The sequence below is a fragment of the Dromiciops gliroides genome, chromosome 5 (assembly GCF_019393635.1).
Source record: "Dromiciops gliroides isolate mDroGli1 chromosome 5, mDroGli1.pri, whole genome shotgun sequence".
Lineage (NCBI taxonomy): Eukaryota > Metazoa > Chordata > Mammalia > Microbiotheria > Microbiotheriidae > Dromiciops > Dromiciops gliroides.
The window spans coordinates 55,905,944-55,926,452 of record NC_057865.1 but is presented as its reverse complement, the minus strand read 5'-3'; the positions used below and the strand labels follow the sequence as shown (position 1 = coordinate 55,926,452).

Below are 20,509 nucleotides of genomic sequence, written 5' to 3'. Positions count from 1 at the left end.
GACTAAATTTCTAGCTTAACTGTCTAAAAATCGATTGAGTGGTTGCCATAAATTATAAGCTTTAGCAAGAGTTTAGACTTTCAAGTATTTATTAAGGAGCACAAGAATTTGGTGAGGAGAGAGAAAGAGGCCAAGATTCCTTCATTTATCTATCTCAGGGAGCCAAGCATCTCAGCTCCACTCAAACCAAGGTTCTGGGTGAAAGAGAGCTTGCTCTCTCTCCCCTTCCTCCTCCCAGAAGCCTCTCATGAAACAGGAAACAGGGCCATCCTCACACAGAGCTCCAAGATAATTGGCTGATAGCTTTGATCGACAGGATCCACAAGCAAACATCACTTCCTGTTTCCAAGGCCACATGGCTATGTCCTCAGGCCAGAGCTCACAAAATGTTCCTCCCAGCAGGGGATGTTATTCCAACTCTCACAACAGACAGAAAAAGTATACATAGAGGGTATAAATATAAATTACCTTTGATGTGATGATATAAAGAAAATTAAGGGGTGAAAAAAGGAGTTTATGGGGAGAAGAGGAAAGGGGAGGTGGAATAGGTTTAATTACATTATATGAAGAGGTGCAAAAAAACCTATTACAAAGGAAGGAAAGAAGGGAGGGGTGAGCATTGTTTCAACCTTACTCTCATCAGATTTGGTTCAAACAGGGAATAACATATATGTTCATTTGGATAAAGAAATTGAGCTTATTCTAAAGCAAAAGGATAAGGGGAAAAGGGGGCACTGATGGAAGGAAAGGCAGAAGCAGGGGAGAAAAGGGTAAAGAAAAGGGAGGGGGCTGATGAAAGGGAGAGCAGATTGGGGGAGGCAGGGGTAAGAAGCAAAATGTTGGTGAGGAGGAATAGGGTGAAAGAAGGGTCCTGAGTACAAAGTGGGTAAATGGAATGGAGGGAAATAGATAGTTAGTAATAATAACTGTGAATGTGAGTGAGATGAACTCTGCCATAAAACAGAAGCAAGTAGCAGAGTGGATTAAAAACCAGAATCCTACAATATGCTGTTTACAAGAAACATATTTGAAGCAGAGAGATACACACAGAGTAAAGGCAAAAGGTTGGAGCAGAATATTTTATGCTTCAGCTGAAGTAAAAAAGGCAGGAGTAACAATCCTTATCTCAGACAAAACAAAGGCAAAAATAGATCTAATTAAAAGAGATAAGGAAGGAAACTACATCTTGCTGAAAGGTACTATAGATAATGAAGTAATATCAATACTAAACATGTATGCGCCAAGTGGTATAGAATCCAAATTCTTAGAAGAGAAGTTAAACGAGTTACAAGAGGAAATAGATAGCAAAATTATACTAGTGGGGGATCTGAATCTTCCCCTCTCAGAATTAGATAACTCTAGCCACAAAATAAATAAGAAGTTTAAGAGGTGAATGGAAAGTTAGGAGAGTTAGATATGATAGATATCTGGAGAAAATTGAATGGGGATAGAAAGGAATATACCATTCTCTCAGCAGTACATGGCACATATTCAAAAACTGGCCATGTATTAGGGCACAGAAACCTCATAATCAAATGCAGAAATAGTAAATGCATCCTTCTCAGATCATGATGCAATAAAAATTACATGTAATAAAGAGCTATGGAAAGGTAGATTGAAAATTAATTGGAAACAATAATTTAATTCTAAAGAATGAGTGGGTCAAACAACAAATCATAGAAACAATCAATAACTTCATCCAAGAGAATGACAATAATTGAGTTAGGGAGTTATGGTTTTAACAGTATATGTTATATTTTATATTTTCAGATGTACCCATTTTATTTAAGAATACACATGAAAAACATATAGTCATGATGACATTTTTGCAATCTAGAATTTGTATCTTCGCCATTGCTACAACCTTCAAAGCTGTCTAAGTGAGACCACCCAGGAATTCATGTTGCCTGAATGGGCAGGCAGGTGGCACAAAGGAGAGAGTGCTGGGCTTGGAATCAGCAAGACTCACTATCATGAGTTCAAATCCAGCCTCAGACACTTACTAGCTATGTGACCCTGGACAAATCACTTAACCCTGCTTGACTTGGTTTCTCCACCTGTAAATTGAGCTAAAGAAGGAAACGGCAAACCACTCCAGTGTCTTTGTCAAGAAAATCCTAAATGGAGGAGGGAGGGAAGGGAGAGTAGGAGAAAAATTTGGAACTAAAAATCCTATGAAAACAAATGTTGAAAACTATCCTTACATGTAACTGGAAAATAATAAAATACTTTTATTTTAAAATGAAAGAAAAAAGAAAGAAAAAAAGAAAAAAAAAAAGAAAACCCCAAATAGGTCACAAAGAGTCTGACATAACTGAAAAAATGTCTGAACAACAATAATAACAAAAAGATTTTAAAACCTGGATATTGCATTACCTTTAAGAAAATAAGACTCACTGGTTTTCAGGATTAGGTACCAGGCTTCATGAATTGAAATTATTAATAATATTTGAGAGGCAGCAATACACAGAAGAGAGTTAGCTGTCCTCAAAGCCAGGAAGATTAGGTTCAATTTCAGCTTCTGACACATATTGGCTGGGTAACCCTAAGTGTCCTAGGCCAGTGGTATCAAACTCAAATAGAAACAAGAACCACTAATTTGTAGCTAAGGATCCGTATTGGCCACACAGTTGACTTATTTTGTTTGTTTGTTTTTTGTTCTTTTTTGTTTGTTTGGTTTGGTTTGGATTTGGGTTTTTTGTTTTGTTTTTTGTTTTTTGCTTGCATGGGGCAATGAGGGTTAAGTGATTTGCCCAGGGTCACACAGCTAGTAAGTATCAAGTATCTGAGGCCAGATTTGAACTCAGGTCCTCCTGAATCCAGGGCTGGTGCCTTATCTACTACACCACCTAGTTGCCCCTTGACTTACTTTTAAAATGCAATATTATCTATGTTTTATTGTATTTTTATTTATTTTGTCCCCAGTTACATTTTAATATGGTTCTTACAGACCCCTGGAGTCCTGTGGATCACATGCAGCCCTCCAGACATATTTTGGATACCTTTGTCCTAAATCTAAGAATAAAAATTCCAGAGAAGGTACTAAATTTCATTGGTAGAGGGTATTTCTTCACTTGGGAGTTCCCTATTCCAAGGAAGTCACAGGCCCATCCCTTACTCCATCCTTATCCCTGTTAGTATTTTTGAAAATTTTATTTATTTTTAAAATTCCCTTATTATTTGTTTTATTTTTTATTTAAGAAATAAAAAAGCATTTCCATAATATAGAATATTAAAAAGATGATTGCACATGAAACTGCAAATCTTTTACATACAACTTGCTAGTCCTTTAAAATATATAATACATTTATCATGTTTTTTTTTTCGTTTTTTTCTCGGCCCCCCCCCCCAGATATTAGAGTCTATTATTAAAAGACAAACTAGAGATCAGAGTTCCTGAGCAAAATGGCTACCAATACCAATACTTCTGTCTGCTCTATCCTCACCACAGTGAAGTAGTGAAGATGAATGGGACTCTCTAAGGTAAGCAAAACCACCTGATAAGCCCATTGCTTGAGAGCTGAAAGAAAAAGGATCCCATTTCAAAGACATTCTCTAAAATAATAGTTGATTAGCTCTAATGATGCTTTTTATTACTGCCAATTATACATTTTGCAAATACTGTCAGAAAACTCTTTCTTTTATATCACTTTCCATTTTCCTGGTAGTATTTCTGTAGCTTGTCAAAGTAGTGCTGACGGAATAAAGATTAACTAGAAAAAAAATAAAGAGAAATACATCTTTATCTTAGAAAGCTGCAGAAATACTGTAAAGTCTGCTGAGGAAGAGATCTAATTTTCCTCCTTCCTGCACCTACAGCTCAAGGTCAATGCTTCAGGACCCCTTATAAACGAAATTAATTTATACTTACATGGAGTCCCAGATGAACATGGGACATATTTAAGTTCCATGCTATAAGAAGATTAAGTTTAATGAAACTCCCCTCTCCAATATAACTAGTTTATGTTTTTTACCTTTTGAATTTTTCCCTTCTTTCTTGATTCTCCAATGGGCTGGCTCTCCTAATATGTAGCTGTCATTATATTACCTAATTTTTGTCTTTTCTGTTTAGAATTTACCTTTCAATTCTGGGCACAAATCTCCAAAGGTACTATAGACATATATACATTTAGCTACTGAGAAAACAAAGTTGAACTACAGTTATCTCCTGGGAAACCAAATGTTGGTAATTTCTATACCAGGAAATATACAAATTCAGCTACATTTGAACTTTATTCTTAAAGGTGAGAGATGTTAGCATTTTGTATATAATTTCCCTTACAGAGATTACATGACTGGGGGACAGAGACCTGCCATTTTCTTATGTTTCTTCATTTCTCATTACAAGCCCATAGTGGGAAGAAGAGAATTTAAAAGGAAAAAAAAAACCAAAAACATCAGCTACCTGGCTGGAGGTATGAAAACTCTTAGACAGAAATCTCTGACGATGTCAGGTAGTGAAGAGAACAGGATAGCAATTAATCACATCTTCTCATTTTGACACTATCTCATAAGAAATAGACTGCTTAGAAATCATTCTTCAACATGTTTCTAGAAGGTCTTAGTAATTCTGAGGAATTTCTACATAGGGAAATATAAAGGCTTATATCAGTATTTCCTTAAAACCACATCAATGTAAAATTCTTCTCTCTATCCTGGCAAGAAAAGAAAAATGTCTCCTTAAAAAAACCTAGCCAACATATTTTCAGCCACAGTCAGATGCACTAAACCTTGACCCCAACACAGCGATGTCATTTTGGTCCTTTGAGAACAAAGGACAAAAACCAACCAATCGATATTTTAAAAATACCTTTTAAAAAACACAGAGGTGGCACCTTACCTGACGGACAAAACTATTTGAGGTAGTATCAGATGAGGTGCTTCCATCGGATCCTTTAAATCTATTTTTTCTTCTGGCTCCTTTCCCATATGCCTGTACAAACAAGACAAGAGGGAGAAGCATTAATGCAATTGTTATGGTGATACCTCTGCTATGTTAAACATTTTAGTAAGGACAAATCTGTTACATATGGGTAAAGTTGGTAAATTCTTATTGGCAGAACCCACTTCCCCATCAAACTTTTCTTTCAGAATAGTGTGTTATGCTGAGGGAGGGAAAGTTTCCCATTAAAGCATCTACTCATTCATTTGTATCCATTCTTGTTCACTCTGCATGGTAAGAACAGAGATCCAATGAACACCAATCCAAAGTTTGCTATTTTCAGCTCTGAACAACTAGTAAGCCACCTGTGGTCCTTTGGCACCCTGTTTATATAATCAAATGATCCATGCGTTGTCCATCTTCACTATGACATAACCTACTTGGAGTTTCTTCATGTGACAAATCTCCTCTGCTGTCTCCGCCATCCCTGCCCTTCCTCATTTTGTAGAATTCCTCATTTATCAGTGAAGGAAGAATGTTTCAATTACATAACAGATGTGTAACCATGAGTTGTGTAAACTTAGATAAATCCTTTAACCTCTCTGGGCCTCAGTTTCCTTGTTTGTAAAATGAGAAGACTGGATTTGACAGCCTCTAAGGTACCTAGGCAACTTTCAGCCTCAAATCTACATGATCCTACAATCCTATTTTAGTATCTCATTCTCTAAGCTATCTCCATTCGCTATGTCTCGAAATACAGTCTTTAATTTCTTTTTCTGTCAATTCTTTTACCCCAATAGATTTTACTTTCTTTTCTCTTACTACCTTCTCACACCAGAACATCCCTCTGCATCTGTGCCCTTCTCATCCTGGAAGATCACTCCACTCCTAAGTTCTTCCCAGAACCTCCATTTTTAGAAAGGGTCTAGGCCATCCACCATTCCTTTCCTAAATCCACTTATGTCACTCTGAACTTTACTACCATGCCCTGCCTGGATATATTGGCCCCATCCCATTTCCTCCTCCTTTTCAGTTACTTTTTCTCTATTGTCTTCCCCCATTAGAATGTCATTTCCTTTGGGGCAGGGGACTGTCTTTCCTTTTACTCATATTTCTATCTCCAGAGCTTAGCACTGTGTCTGTCACATAATAAATACTTGATAATGATTGTTGGCTTGACTTGAATGATTAAGGTATCAGTTCTGCGTATAAAAATAAAATGACAAAGATAACAGTCACAATGCAAGGTTAATATCCCTGTATTATCACAGGAAATTTATAAATATATATTTAATTGACTTTTCAGGGTAAAGGAAAAAAATGCTTTTGTTCATCAGAATTGTCCCAGACATATGGCTGACACTTCGATAGGTGAAGTCCCACTCTCCCCTCACCACCCCCTCGCCCCTTACTCTATATATAGACTAACTTGTTAGGGAAAATCACACAAATATATTGATTCTAGGTTTGGAAGAGAGAAAAAAAATATTTCGGGATAAATACCACAGTATGACTGGAAATACTTGACTCGTAACTTAAATCATCAAACATTATCAAAACCATTTTAAATCACTATATTCAGGTTTTGAAAATGCTAACCTAAAATATTTCCTATAAGCATATGACTCTCATTAGAACTCAAGTATCAAATAAACTATAATATACATAGTATTTACACAAGTTGGAATTTATTATAAAGCATGGGCAGTACTCTGAGGGATCTGGGTGAATTTGTAATCACTGCAATTGTGGAACAGTCTTCAAAGAAAAGGTATTTCCTAAATAAGTTCATTCTTTCAAATAGTCAAGAGGAGTGTATAATATACATTTGTCTTACCACCACTGAATTGATTCCTTCTTCCAAAAGGAAAAGCAATCGACCTTGGGTCTTCATTACATAATACACAGGGGTTTACCCAGTATACGATTTTTTTAATGCAAATGTCATTCAGTAAACAAGTGAAAAATTATTTTCTTCCAACAGCTTTCTTTTCAAGTTATTAAAGGATTGATTACAAAGTTTTTGTAAAGTTTAAGAAACCTAAAGTGGCATTTGCAATAACATAAAAATATTAAATGATTCCAAATAGAAAAAAATACATATTACTTTATATAACATAAGTCCTACACAATTATGGAATCCCTTACTACTTCAGGTTCAATGTAGACTATTGGAGATAATTGTGGTTATATACATATGGCTCAACCTCCTTCCAGACAGAGGCCATAGATTTAGAGCTGGTGTATCATCTAATATAGTCCTCTTATTTTGCAGAGGAGGAAACTGAGAAATCCTGTTTATTTTCTATTAACAGGTAAAGCAGGAAGCACAGAACAAATGGAAAAGTACTTGAGACAGAATAGTCAAATATTATAAATCAAGCAATAGGATTATTTTTGGTCACTTATATGTGGCAAGGAAATACTCTCTAGAAAAATCTTACAGAGAAAGAATTAGGGGGAATTACTTTCTCTCTTTTATTATACTGATTTGACCAATATGTTTGGTGGCTAATCAAGTATTTTCCAGCTCTTCTGTTAAAAAGACTGGCTTATACTCAAAACATTGCTCAAAAAAGTTTACCTTTCTTCCCCTTTCCCTCTCTCCCCTTTTTTTCCTCCCCTTCCTCCCTTCCTTTCTTCTTTCCTCCCTTTGCTCAGCCTTTACAACTTCCTGAGTTGGGAAAAAAATTAATTCCTTCCAATTCTATCATGACCCTGCCAGAAAGTACCAGAGCCATGGTACTTGAAGCTTTGTGAATGCACCAAGAGTCCCTTAACTAGAGTGAAAGGGAAAGAGGTGAGGTGATGGCCTTTCCCCAGCTATCCAATCAATACATTAAAGACCCCTGTTTCCTTTTAACATTGAAAATCTTTGCCCTGAATTCCGACTGCTACACCAAAAGTCTTTGTCCTGCTTATACTTATAAATATTTCTCAAGCTCCCAATATAACCAGTTCCCCCTTTTTTTAGATTAAATATATGCCAAATACATCACTCATCTTTGTGAACACCAATAAATAAATAAGGAAGAATTCAAGGAACTTAATTTTCAGGTATCATTCCAGTACCTCAGTAGCTAAAGTGTAGAGAAATTATATTAAAATTCTAACCCTGAGAGGTAGGATTGAGAGAATGGAGAAAAGGGAGGAATTTGCCTGAGCTCTCCCAAATTCCTCTAAAAACAACTTCAAATAATGCTTCAAAATAAATACTGAGGCAGCAGAACCCACAAAAGGAGGGGGCAAAACAATTTTCCAGCCCAAGAAAACTTAGAAAGTTGGTGGGAAAAGTCTGTCCCATGGTGGTGAGAGTGGAGCACAGTCCAGCATAGGCTGCACCAGTACTAGCCTACAACAGGTAGCCAGCAGCAGGACTTGGGTGCCACTGAATCTGTAGCAGCAGTGGCTGTTTCCGAAGCTCTCAGCCCACAAACAGTAAGGGGGTCAGAAAACTGGTCAGAAGGATATTACAGGGATACCTTTGCTGGCACTGTGGCCAGGAATCCATTGCTTTGCCCATACTCAGATCTGGGTCACAGGTTCTGGGTGGTAGTCCCAAGGCAAGGAAGAGGATTAGCACACCAGAGCTTGTGGGTGGGACCCTGGTCACAGTTCCAGTGCTGAAAAGAGTGCTTGTGATTGCTAACAGATTAGAGTACAGTCCAGGATACTAGTAAATAGACCTCTCCTTTGATTATACCACCTTGGAATAACTGAAAGCTTAGAATCTCCCAGAATTAGCTTTAAAAACAGCTACACAAAAAACTGAAGCTTGGGATAGTGAACCCTCCACCCTGGGAGGAGAGCTCAACTTTAATATAAAGTTAAAAGTCAAGAAATAGGCTATGAAAAATGAGCAAACAAAAAAAAAGAGAGATTCTGACCACGGAAAGTTACTATGGTAACAAGGAAGATCAAAACACAAATTCAGAAGAAGGCAATAAAATCAAAATTGCCCCATTCAAAACCTCAAAGAAAAATATGAATTGGTCTCAGGTCCAAAAATAATTTCTGGAAGAGCTCAAAAAGGATTTTAAAAATCAAATAAAAGAGGGAGAGGAAAAATTGGGAAAAGGAATGACGTTGAAAGAAAAATCATAAAATCAAGTCAACAGTTTAGGAAAGGAGGCACAAAAATACTGAAGAAAGTAACACCTTAAAAATGGGTCAGATGGTAAAAGAGACACAAAAATCCAGTGAATAGAAGAATACCTTCAAAAGCAGAATTGGCCAAACAGAAAAAAAATGCACAAAAATTCACTGAAGAGAAAAACTCCTTTAAAAGTATAGAACTTGGGGCAGCTAGGTGGCCCTAACCCTAACCCTAATGCTTTATCCACTGTACCACCTAGTTGCCCCAATCCCCTTACAGATTAAAAAAACAAAGCCTGAGGTACAGAGAGGAAAAATAAGTTTTCTTAAGGTCAAACTAATAGAAAGCTAAGTGGTACAGTGGATAGAGGGCTGGGCATGGATTTAGAAAGACCTGAATTCAAATACAGCCTCAAACACTTACTAACTTAAGTGACTTGGGAAAGTCACTTAACTTCTGTTTGCCTCAGTTCCCCAACTATGAAGATTATACCAGTGTTTACCTCAAAGTTGTTACGAGGATCAAATGTGACATTTGCAGCGTGTTTAGTAAATATAAACATTTATTCATTTCCTCGTCCCTTTCCTTCCTTTCCTTAGTTAATGGCTCAACTGAGAGGAGAATATCTGGATCTTACTGCTGCTACAAAAATCATTAACTTACTCCTAGGACATGGCTTATACACTGAGAAAATATGACTACTGAATGAGATATTGCTGAGTATATTAACTAGGGCAGAGAATATACCAGTTCTATTTCAATCAGTGAGGGACAGTATGATCTGGGGGTTAGAGGATCTGCCTCCAGATCAGAAAGATCTGGGTTCAAATTCTGATAATAACACATAATTCTGTGTGAACATAGGAAAGTCATTTAATCCTACAGTCTGCACCACCATTACCCTGAGCAAATATGAAAGATAGGTGCAGAACTATTCCTGAGTAGAGGGATTTTCCTCACCAGAATTTTCACACACCAATGACATAGGAATAAACAACAATAACAACAAAATTCAATGGGTAAGCTCTAGTACGTTGAATGATATACTTTTCTTCAAAATCTTAACAGTTTCTAAAATTATTTTGATAATTTGGTTGAATATATTGACCATACTATTTATTTCCCTGTGTATGTAGCATTTCAAAAATGAGTTATGGCAATCTTCTAGGTGTCACATTTATAATAAAAGACCAAAGTAAACAGATAGGCTTAATTATACTTTGCTGGACATGACTGAACCCAACTGCTTTCTCTTTTAAGGAGTTCTGTTTTAAAATTGAGTACCTCTCAGTCATAGAAAATTTGTTTTCTGCATCTATTCACAAGGGATAAAATACCTCCACAAAACCTCAAAAGTTAAAAAAAAAACATATTTATATATGATTTCAATTAATAAACATTTGTGAAACACCTCTTCTGTGCCAGGCCCTATGCTACAAGAAGAGACAAAAGACAGTAGTCTCTGCCCTCACAGAATTTACAATCTAATTAGCAGTGCAGTAAGACAATTTTCATTTAAGGAAATGTTGAAACTGAAGAAAAACCTAATGAATATTTAGAATTATATGCTGGGGCAGCTAGGTGGTGCAGTGGATAAAGCAGCAGCCCTGGATTCAGGAGGACCTGAGTTCAAAGCCAACCTCAGACACTTGACACTTGCTAGCTGTGTGACCGTGGGCAAGTCACTTAACCCCCAATGCCCAGCAAAAAAATAAATAAATTACACACACACACACACACACACACACACACACACACACCAAACTTTAGTGTATAAGTTGTAAGCCCATATCCTTGAATACCATATTCCAAGATTTTCTCACATTTACAGTTGAGGCTTCCAGGTCTTATATGAACCTAACTATGGTTTTCCTTAGTATTTGAACTCTTTTTTGGATATTTGAAGATCTTTTTTATTTCATGGATGTTCTAAATTTTTACTATTATATTACTGGGTCTTTTCTCTTTGAAGATTCTCTCAGAAGATCATCAGTGGGTTCTTTCTATTTTCCTTTTGTCCTCAGGTTTTAATAGATCTGGTCAGTTTTCATTTATGATTTCTTAAGATATACTGTACAAGCTTTAAAGAAAATACAGTCCAATAATTCTTAATTGAGCTCTCTTTGACCTATTTTTCCAGGTAAATTCTTTTTCATAACAGTTTTTATCTTCCTCTATATTTTAATTGTTAAGTTTGTTCTACCATTTCTTGTTGTCTTATAAGGTCATTTGTTTCTGTTTGGTCTAATTCAATTTTTAAGAAGTCTATTACTTGATTAAGGCTTGCCATTTTATATTCTAAACTATTTATTCTTTCCTCCAGAGCTTTTGTTTAATTTTTTTAAATCTCTTGCTTCATTTCTTCTAAGCAGTAGCTATGTGACTTAGTGGATAGAATGCTGGACGTAGAATCTGGAAGAACTGAGTTCAAAGCTGGCCTCAGAAACTTACTAGCTGTGTGACACAGGGTAAGCCAATTAATTTCTATATTCCTCAGTTTCCTCAGCTGTAAAATGGGGATAATGCTAGCACCTACCTCCCAGGGTTGTTATGAGGATCAATTAGAAAGTATTTGTAAATGCTTAACACAACTCATGGCAGGTATTAGGCACTTAATAAATGCTTGCTCCTTTCTTGCCCCTCTCCCATGTGGTTCTAGTGAAAAATCCATTTTTCCTTTGTCTCTTTGCTTGAAGTATTACAATGTTACTCTCAAGTTGAATTTTATTCTTCTCTCCAGATTTAATTCCTGAGCTGGAATTGTGTCTTGGGGCCAGTCTCTGCTTCCCTCTGGGTTTTTGGATGGGGTGATCAACCCTGCATGGTCTCCAACTAGGTTACCTGGATTCCTACATTGATCTCAACATCTCTGACTTTGCCCTCTCCACAGATCTTTGAGGTTTAGCATAGTGGATCCTCAGGATCCGTGAAAGCATCTTAGGACCTAGTAGTCCCGAGACAATCTGGTCTGAGTGTTTCCACACACAGAGTGGTCACTGCCACACCTGTAGAATCATGAGTTCTTTACTGTGGGTTTTCAAACTTCACAGGACTTTCTTAGATAACCCTCATCTCTTGTTGCTTCTAGACAGAGCCCTTCAGGTTACATGTTTCTCTGGTCATATGGGAAGGCTTCAAGCTTATCACTGCCATTCTGGTACTAATGGTGGCCCCCTTTCCCATTGCCTAGTGGATTGTAGCTGGTTCTTTATACAATTCTAGGATAGAAGTCACTTATCAGAGTTGCTCACTTGAATTTCTAGATCATTTTTCAACCTGGTAAGAATTTTAGGTTTGTCCTAGAGTTGGTGTGAGGAAGCTAATTTCTTGCCCCCGCTCACATATCCATCTTGTAAGCCTCCTCATTGTAATCCCTTTTCTCTATACCAGAGTTGGCTAAAGCATAATTCTTCATAACTGAATTCAGGAATATGTAAATTTGAGCCTAAATATTTTACTTTATAAATAAAATGAAACTCACAACTACATGGTCAACTAATCCCCAATCACTCTCTCTTACATAGATCATTTTTCAGTTTTTAAATCAAACCCAGACATTTGTGGCTTTCTACTGGTTTATTTCAGTTTGCTTTGGTTTGAATTCCCCCAAAGTCATCTAAGAAGTAAATGATGCTATAGTGAATAAAGGTTTTAGAGAAGCCACATGCAATGTGAATGTAATGACAGCTCCAACTGAAAGCAACCAGCAAACTACTGCTGATTCTTTCAAATGAATATCTTTGCTAATGCTATTCAAGATGTTCTTCCTTTGAGACTGGATCCCTAAAATATAGTTGAAAAGTACCTGACAAGCTCAGCTGAAGGGAACAGATCAGAATTTGTTGCTCAAAGCAAATGAAGGTGTCCCAGTCTTGTAAAGATTTTCTCCCTCTTCTCAAGCCTTCAACTTTACTTTCTCCAATCCCTTTCAGCAGATGATTCTGACTTATACACTTAGAAGAATTCAGACATCTGTTAAGAACTATCAAGCTCCACTTCTCCCCTCATTAAAAAAAACAACCCTCTTTATGGTATGCATTTGTCCATCCTATCTTCTTTATTTCCATCAGAAGAAATAGCCTCTTTCTCCATACCCTTGAACTTATTCATTCTAGTCTCTGGTATCAATCATTCTCCAACCTGTTCCTGCTCCTGTTCTCTCTCACCCCTACTCAATCAGCCCACTGGTTCCTTCTCCTTTGCCTAACAAACAACCTCATTCTTCTTCTGTCTTACAACAAATGAACAAATACACAAATATTGCTTGGCCTTGCTATCCCCTCAACACATGTGTATATTTCTCTTCTTACTGACAGACTTTCAGTGTCATCTATACTTGCTCAAGTCATGGCAAGTCAACAAGCATTTTTCAAGTACCTACTATGTACCAGGGATTGCACTAAATGCTGGAGATACAAAGAAAGACAAAACAAACAAAAAAGTCTCAGATGTCAAAGACTCCACAATCTAATGAGGGCCCCAACATGCAAACAACTATGTGCAAACAAGACATATATAGGATAAATTGGAGATAATCAATAGAGGGAAGGGTGATCAAGTGTCAAAAACTTCTGAGAGGTCAAGATGGATGAGGATTATGACAAAGCTGTTAGATTTGGTGATTAAAAGATGATCAGTAACTTTGGAGAGAGCAATTTCAGTTGAATTATTTGGTCAGAAGCAGAAAGGGGATACCCTTCCCCAAGTGTTTAGTAACAAAAGGGAAGAGACATATAGAAATAACTATATGTATGACTAGTATGGAAAGGTGGATCAAGTGAGATTTTTTGAGCATGGAGGAAACACTGGCATGTTTGTAGGCAGTAGGGAAACATACACTAGACAAGAGAAGAAGCTTAACAGCTTCCACACACACTGCCTTCGGTGCATCCTTGGCATATCTTGGTCAGATAGGATCACCAAAACAGAAGTGCTCCAACGTGCACAACTTCCGAGCACCTATATGCTACTGAAACAAAGACGGCTGCGCTGGCTCGGTCATGTGCACCGCATGCAAGACAGGCACATTCCTAAAGACCTACTCTATGGCGAGTTAGCCTCATGCCAAAGACCTGCTGGACACCCCCAGCTTTGCTACAGAGATGTATGCAAGCGAGACTTGAGGGCTCTGGGAATAGACACCAGCAGCTGGGAGGAGATGGCCAAGGACTGCGCCCGATCGAGTTCAGTACTCAGGAGCAGCTTGTGCATAGATGAGATGGGCTTCCAAGCTCTTGAGGAAGAAAACAGAGAGCGCAGTTTTCCAATGTCCTTGTTACGGCAGGAGCTGAGGCTCCCGTATCAGGCTGCACAGCCACACCATGGCCTGTGGCTCTTCAAGGTGCTTATCCATGGTCGTCCTCGACTGGTGGAAGCCTACCTAGCCTACTAGGGAAGCAACCAATGTACAGAGAGCATTGGAAGAAAAATGAGAGAGAAAGGATGATAAAGGGGTCAATCCACTGGAGAAGTGATGTAATGTACAGAAGGGGTTGCCTTGACTGGGAGAAGTCCTATCTCTTCATGTGAGACAGAGGTGAAGGAGGAGATAGTGGCAGAAACCATCTTAGTGATGTGAGATGAGGAGGAGGGGAGAAGAGAGAGCTCTTGGCAAATGGCCTCAATTATTTTGGTGAAATGTGAATCAATGTTCTAACTGAAGAGGGTGGGGGGAGGGAAGCCATGAGAAGTTTAAAGAGAGATGAAAAAGTCTAGAAAAGCCACGGTATTGAGTAGGATAATGAATCAATTATGGAGGTATAAAAAAGATTGCCTTACTGTAGTGAGGTTATGTAACATAATTTTATAGTGGGTTCAAATCCAGCTTTAGATATTTGCTGATTAAAGGGTAGAATGTTACTGGGCAAATCACTTAACCTCCCTTTCCCCTCACTTTCCTCATCTGTAAAATGGAAGTAATAATAGCATCTCTCTCCCAGGGTTATCGTCAGGATAAAAGGTAATATTATTTGTATAATTTGTAATATTATATCTTACATTTTCATATTATGTATAATATTTACAAATATGTTCTATTTGTATAATTTAAAATATTGCATATGGATATTTGCCAAGATCCTTCCTTCTCCAAGGCCCAGCTTAGTTGTTCCCTCCCCCATGAAGCCTTCCCTAATCCCCTCTCTTGTACCCCATAACTTCCCCCTACCCCACTCTAACCCTGAAAACCTTAAAGTACTTTATAAATGTAAGTTAGCAGCAGCAGCAGCAGCACATTTTCATGATTTTCTCCAGCTTCATTCAGCAGCACATAAGCAGGAGCAGACATTGCATCACTGCAGTAATCCAAAGCTGAAGCTTGTTAGGGCAAGACAAATGAAAGGATAAAGGAACAAGGTATTTGAGAAAAGAAGAGAGTGTTGAGTTGAACTGCTTCACCAAGGGGTCAAGATCAGGAAGGAAGGAGGGTGTTGACAGTGAAGAGGTGATGCCCCAGGAAAGAATAGAGGGTGGAGAGATTGGGCTTACTTCCATCATCATCTGCTGTTCCACATCCCCTCTTCCTTAGAGATTTAGGTCCATCCTCTTCACTCCTCTGAAACTTTCTCTCAGATCTACAATGACTTTTGGTCTGGCAAACCCAAAGGCATCTTCTCCACTCTCATTCTCTGTATTTAAAACTGTAGCATCTTACCCTTCTCACTATTCTCCTCTACTGGGTGACATTGGGCTCTCCCAGTTCTACTCGGATAAGAGCATTACATGGATGTGGTTATTGAGTCATCATATGTATACATGCACATGCAAACATACATATACTCATGTATATACATATGCATTTATGTTTGCACATGTGCATTGCAAACATACATTTATGCATATACACACACATATGTATTTGCATATATCACATATCACAGGCAGAAGGGCATAGTGCATTGAGTTGGCCATCAAGTCAGGAAGACCTGGGTTCCCATTTCACCTCTGACACATACTAGCCAGTGTCTTTAAAGCTACCCTGGATTATTATCTTGCAATGTTCTCTCCCACCATCTAGGCAATAAGACTATAAATTGCAGAAAAGGTGCAGCAGACCTAGATTGGTAGAGAGAGTTTCATCACTAAAAACTTAAAGGAAACTAGGTGACAAAGTGAAGTTTATTTGGAGTCAGGAATACTTGAATTTAAATCCTGCCTCCAAGGTTCATGAGCTGTTTGACTCTGGGCAAATCATTTTCTCTAGGCCTCAGTTTCTTCATTTGTAAAAATGGGGGATTGAACTCAATGACATCTCAATAGCCCTAGATCTATGATCCTTTGAGTTCTGTATACAGATATGATCCCTATCATTATCTTATCTACATCTATGCTTATTGATCTACTCCTGAAGGTCAGGGTTCATGCCTTATTCATCTCTGTATCCTTGTATAGCACATTGGAAATAAAAGCACTTAAGTGTCTGTTGAATTCCGTACAGATCACAGGTGAATCAAGAAAGGCAACTAAGATCAAGATGCCAATGCACTGTTGCTCTTAAGAGACATTAGCGAATCAAAAATTCATTTCTCAATAATGGCATGTTATTTCCATGGTAGACACTTATCTTTCTGGGATGGCTTAAATGTCCTGGCTCAAGGCAGAAGAATAAATGAGAAGCACTCACCCGATCCCAAGCAACCCTCCGATTCTATCATTTACCATATGCAGTATAAACAAAGCAATGTTTTCCTCAAAGAAGTTGATATAAAACTGAGTTGAGATAAAATGGTTGACATTTTTGGCAGGTAGGGAAGGAAGGGAGACGGAGGTTGGTGTTTCAGAGTACTCTGTACATCTCTCCTGTATAGCCTGTAACCCCTAGCCTGTTTTTGTTTTTAGGCACTCAGACATGAACATTATAACAAAAATGGAAGACAAGTAAAACCCTGGATTAAACCAGTAGGAACAATGTGTTTTTATCTATTTTTCATGACTGAGAAACTAAATCTGCTTATAAGCAGTGGACATATATTTTAATACCATTACATAATTTGATACAAACAGCTAGAACAGGGGTTCTTAACTTTGGGAGGGGAGATGTAGACCCCTTTAGCAGTCTGGTGAAACCTATAAACCCATTCTCATAATATTTTTAAATAAATAAAATACATCACATTACAAAGGAAGACAATTATATTGAAATACAATACTATTATTAAAACACTCTTGCGTGGACCATGGGTCAAGAACACCTGAATTCTAGATGAACATAGGGACCAAAAAACCGGAGGACTTAAAATCAGAATTTCAGACTCTGGCAGGTGCTAAGTAAGTTTTCAAATTATCTGTTCACTTTGCTTAGAAAAACTATGTGCTAAAGCCAATACAAATCTGAATCTCTGCATAATTTTACCCCTAGACAAAACAAGAGGGGCTGCTAGATGACAATGGATAGAGCCTGGCCTCAGACACAAGCTGTGTGACCCTGGGCAAGTCATTTAACGCTGGCCCGGTTTCCTCATCTGTCAAATGAGCGGGAGAAGGAAATGACAAACCACTCCAGTAGCTTTGCCAAGAAAACCCCAAATGGGGTCATGAAGAGTCGAGCAACTGAAACAACTCAACCAAAACAGAACAACAGGGAAAAAAATGGAACTCCAGTTAAATACATATTGCTTGTTTCTGGATTTTTGAAAAAGGCAATGAGGACTGGGGGAAGAATATGATTTTGTCAATAGCTGAACCTTCCTAGTATAGTTGTGGAGCTGATGCAAATCTGAGCTCTTTCACAATTTAGAATCCTCAGAACCCAGATTTTGGGGGGGGGGGAATGGAGGTAGATTATGTAATCCAATCTCTTGGTTTTTTGTGTTTTTGTGTTTTTTTGTTTTTAAACAATAACAGTCCCAGGTGAAGTGATTTGCCCAAGATCACACAAATAGCAAGTGGCAATGCTGGCATTTGAAGCCAAGTCCTCAGACTCCCATTCTGACGCTTTGCCCACCCCACTGCTGCCTCTCAACTTAGAGTCTTACAGAGATGTGTGGGTTACTGAAGCGTTAAGTGATTTGTCCAGCGTCACGTAGTTATTATGTATCAGACCCAGGACTTCAATCCAGGTCCATCTTAACTCCAATATTGGCTTGCTATCCACCCAGTACACCACACTGCCACCCACGCAGCTAATTATGCTTTACAGAGTTGTCACTTTTCTCCCACTGATAACAATATTTTAACAAAACATGACTATTTCTTCTGGAGCCACCAGTCTCTACAACCTACTTTATTGAAAACATTCCTGATTGTTTGAACAGCATTCTAGCCCACAGCAAGAACTTTAAGAGATATGTCACTCCCTGAAGAACTCACCACAACTTATCATTTGTGTATACTGTCTTAAAGCCAAGAAACTAGTTTACGTTTTAAGGCAAAAAGCACTCCGTAAATCTTGCCCTCCAGCCCTACTTACATCAGCCCCAGGCCACCACACAAGAGAGTTCTTCCTCCTAGGAAAAAACCCTGGAGGACCTCTTACTGCTGACACATGAAAGTCTGTCTCCATTGCTGTCCCTGCTAAAATCTAATGGTAAAAACAGCCCCATCCCCAAAAGCAATCTCTCTCTCTCTCTCTCATTCCTTCTTTCCTTCTTTCTGTCGTTTCACAAAGAGCAGAAATCCAGCCTTTTTCCAGCAGCCACTCATAGTACACAGAGAGGAAAGGGGTTCCAAGGTCCCATTAAAACGAAGGGGGCAGAGGGGAGGTAGCAAACTTTGCCCCAGTCCTCACTGCCCTCCCCAGCCCAAGCTGAAGTTCCTCCCCTGGGGACGGGAACCACCCGGAGAGTCCGAGAGGAAAAGCCTTGGCTAATGCCTTGGAGTGAGTGGAAACCTTTGAGATGTCACAGGCAACCTACTGACAGCCACGGAAGAGGAAGGGCCCGCTGGGGGCTCTCGGTGCCAAGGACCTTAAGACTAAGGTCTCTGGGGATTCTGAGACTCCCTAGAAGGCTGTATTGGGAGACCCCACTCAGACCCCATCCACACCTCCCCACTCCCCTGCTCAGGTGCACCTCTGTTCCACTCTCCTTGCTCATAAGCTTGCTTCCATGTGTTTTTCCTGGGAGGGGGAGAGGAGGAGCTGAAAAGAGCAGTCCGAGGGAGAAGCCCTGGATGGCAGTGAGGTCTCCACCATTCCCTACCAACTGATTTTTTTTTTTTAATGCAAAAGAAAAATGGAAGCCAAGACCATGGCAAAGGCTAGGGTCGTGGATGCTAGGAGCTGGGAAGAGGGGAAGGAGATAGAAAAGGCAGAAGGGGAAGAAGGAGTGGTGGAACTGTAGAGAAAGAGAGAGAAGGGAGAAGAAACGATGGAAACGGGAGGTCCGAAATAGAAACGCTCACAAAGAAAAGGAGAAGCTAGGGACCAGCCCCTAGCTCCCTACCTGTGCGGCAGCTCCCAGCGGCGCCGCGGGCAAGGGATTATCCAGCAGGTCCATCTGGATCTCCTGCGCCACCGCAGCTGCCGCCACCGCCGGGATGGGAGGCGACTTGGACATGTCACTTTGGACCATTGGAGAAAAGTCAGTGAGAAGAAAGGCAGGCGGCCAGCCGAGGTCCTCCTCCTAAGAGCCGCGGTCCGGCTCGGGGCTCCGCGGTCCGGTTTGGGGGTCCGCTGAGGGGCTCCGGGCCCCGCGGTCTGGCTCCGGGCTCCGCGGCGCGCTCCTCTCGGTATCCCGAGGTCCGGCTAGGGTCCCCACTGCGCGCTTGGCTCAGTGGAGCCGCGGTGCGGCTACTCCCGGGGCTCGGCTGTCGGGCTCGGGGCTCCGCGGTCCGACTCGGGGCTCCGCGGTCTGGCTCAGGCTCCGGTCCGGCTCGGGCTCCGCTGCGCGCTCAGCTCCTGCGCTCCCGCGCTGGCTGCGCCGCGCTGCCCCGCAGCGCCCCCAGCGCTCTGCCCGGCGAGCGCTCCCTGCTTGGCCACTCTCAGGGCGCGGGACTCGGCCGTGCCATTTTGAAAAGCGAAAGATCCGAGGGACTGGAGGCAGAGGTGGCTCGGAGCCGCGAGGGGCCCGGGAGAGGGGCACGCGAGAGAGAGGCCCCTTCTCCTTTTTAGCCGCAGCCTCGCTGGCTTCTTTGCCTCGCTTCCCTGGCCGGCGCCGGAGACCGAAAGTGAGGGCGCTCGCTCAGAGCCGCTGCTGAGCCAGGCAGCAGCAGCAGCAGCAACAGCAGCAGCAGCCGCCGCCTGGCAGGACCAAGCCAAGAGGGAGGGAGGGAAGGGGGAGAGAGAGAGAGAGAGCGAGCGAGAGCGGGAGCGAGCCGCCAGGAGGGGGAGGCGCAGCCGAAAGAGGGGAATCATGCTCGGAAAAGTTCCTCCGGAGTAGGCGACCGCCCTGTGGACTCCAACCCTTCCAACCCTCCAACCCCGGCCCCTTACTCTCCTCTCCCCTGCTGCCCACGCTGTTACAAAGTTGCCACTGCCTACGAGGATGCAAATAGGGGGGTGGTCTTCTAGAGTAGCTGAAAGGCCCACCGCTCACTACCTTCGACCCCTGTGGGCCTTGGACCAGGAAAGGGTTGTCAAAGAAAGTTAGACCCGG

At 40.4% G+C, this 20,509-nt stretch overlaps 1 protein-coding gene across 3 annotated transcripts in view; it reads right to left on the bottom strand.

The window, feature by feature from the left end:
• Positions 1–19,732, bottom strand: part of CACNB2 (calcium voltage-gated channel auxiliary subunit beta 2) — a 408,315-nt gene extending 388,583 nt beyond the window's left edge. For all 3 annotated transcript variants that reach the window (XM_043965122.1, XM_043965124.1, XM_043965128.1), the window contains exons 1-2: positions 19,358–19,732; positions 4,841–4,933 (exon numbers count right to left, since the gene is read on the bottom strand). In XM_043965122.1, the coding sequence (XP_043821057.1) occupies positions 4,841–4,933; positions 19,358–19,486 (222 nt within the window). In that variant the 5' untranslated portion in view covers positions 19,487–19,732. The remainder of the gene's footprint in view (positions 1–4,840; positions 4,934–19,357) is intronic.
• Positions 19,733–20,509: the final 777 nt, after the last annotated feature.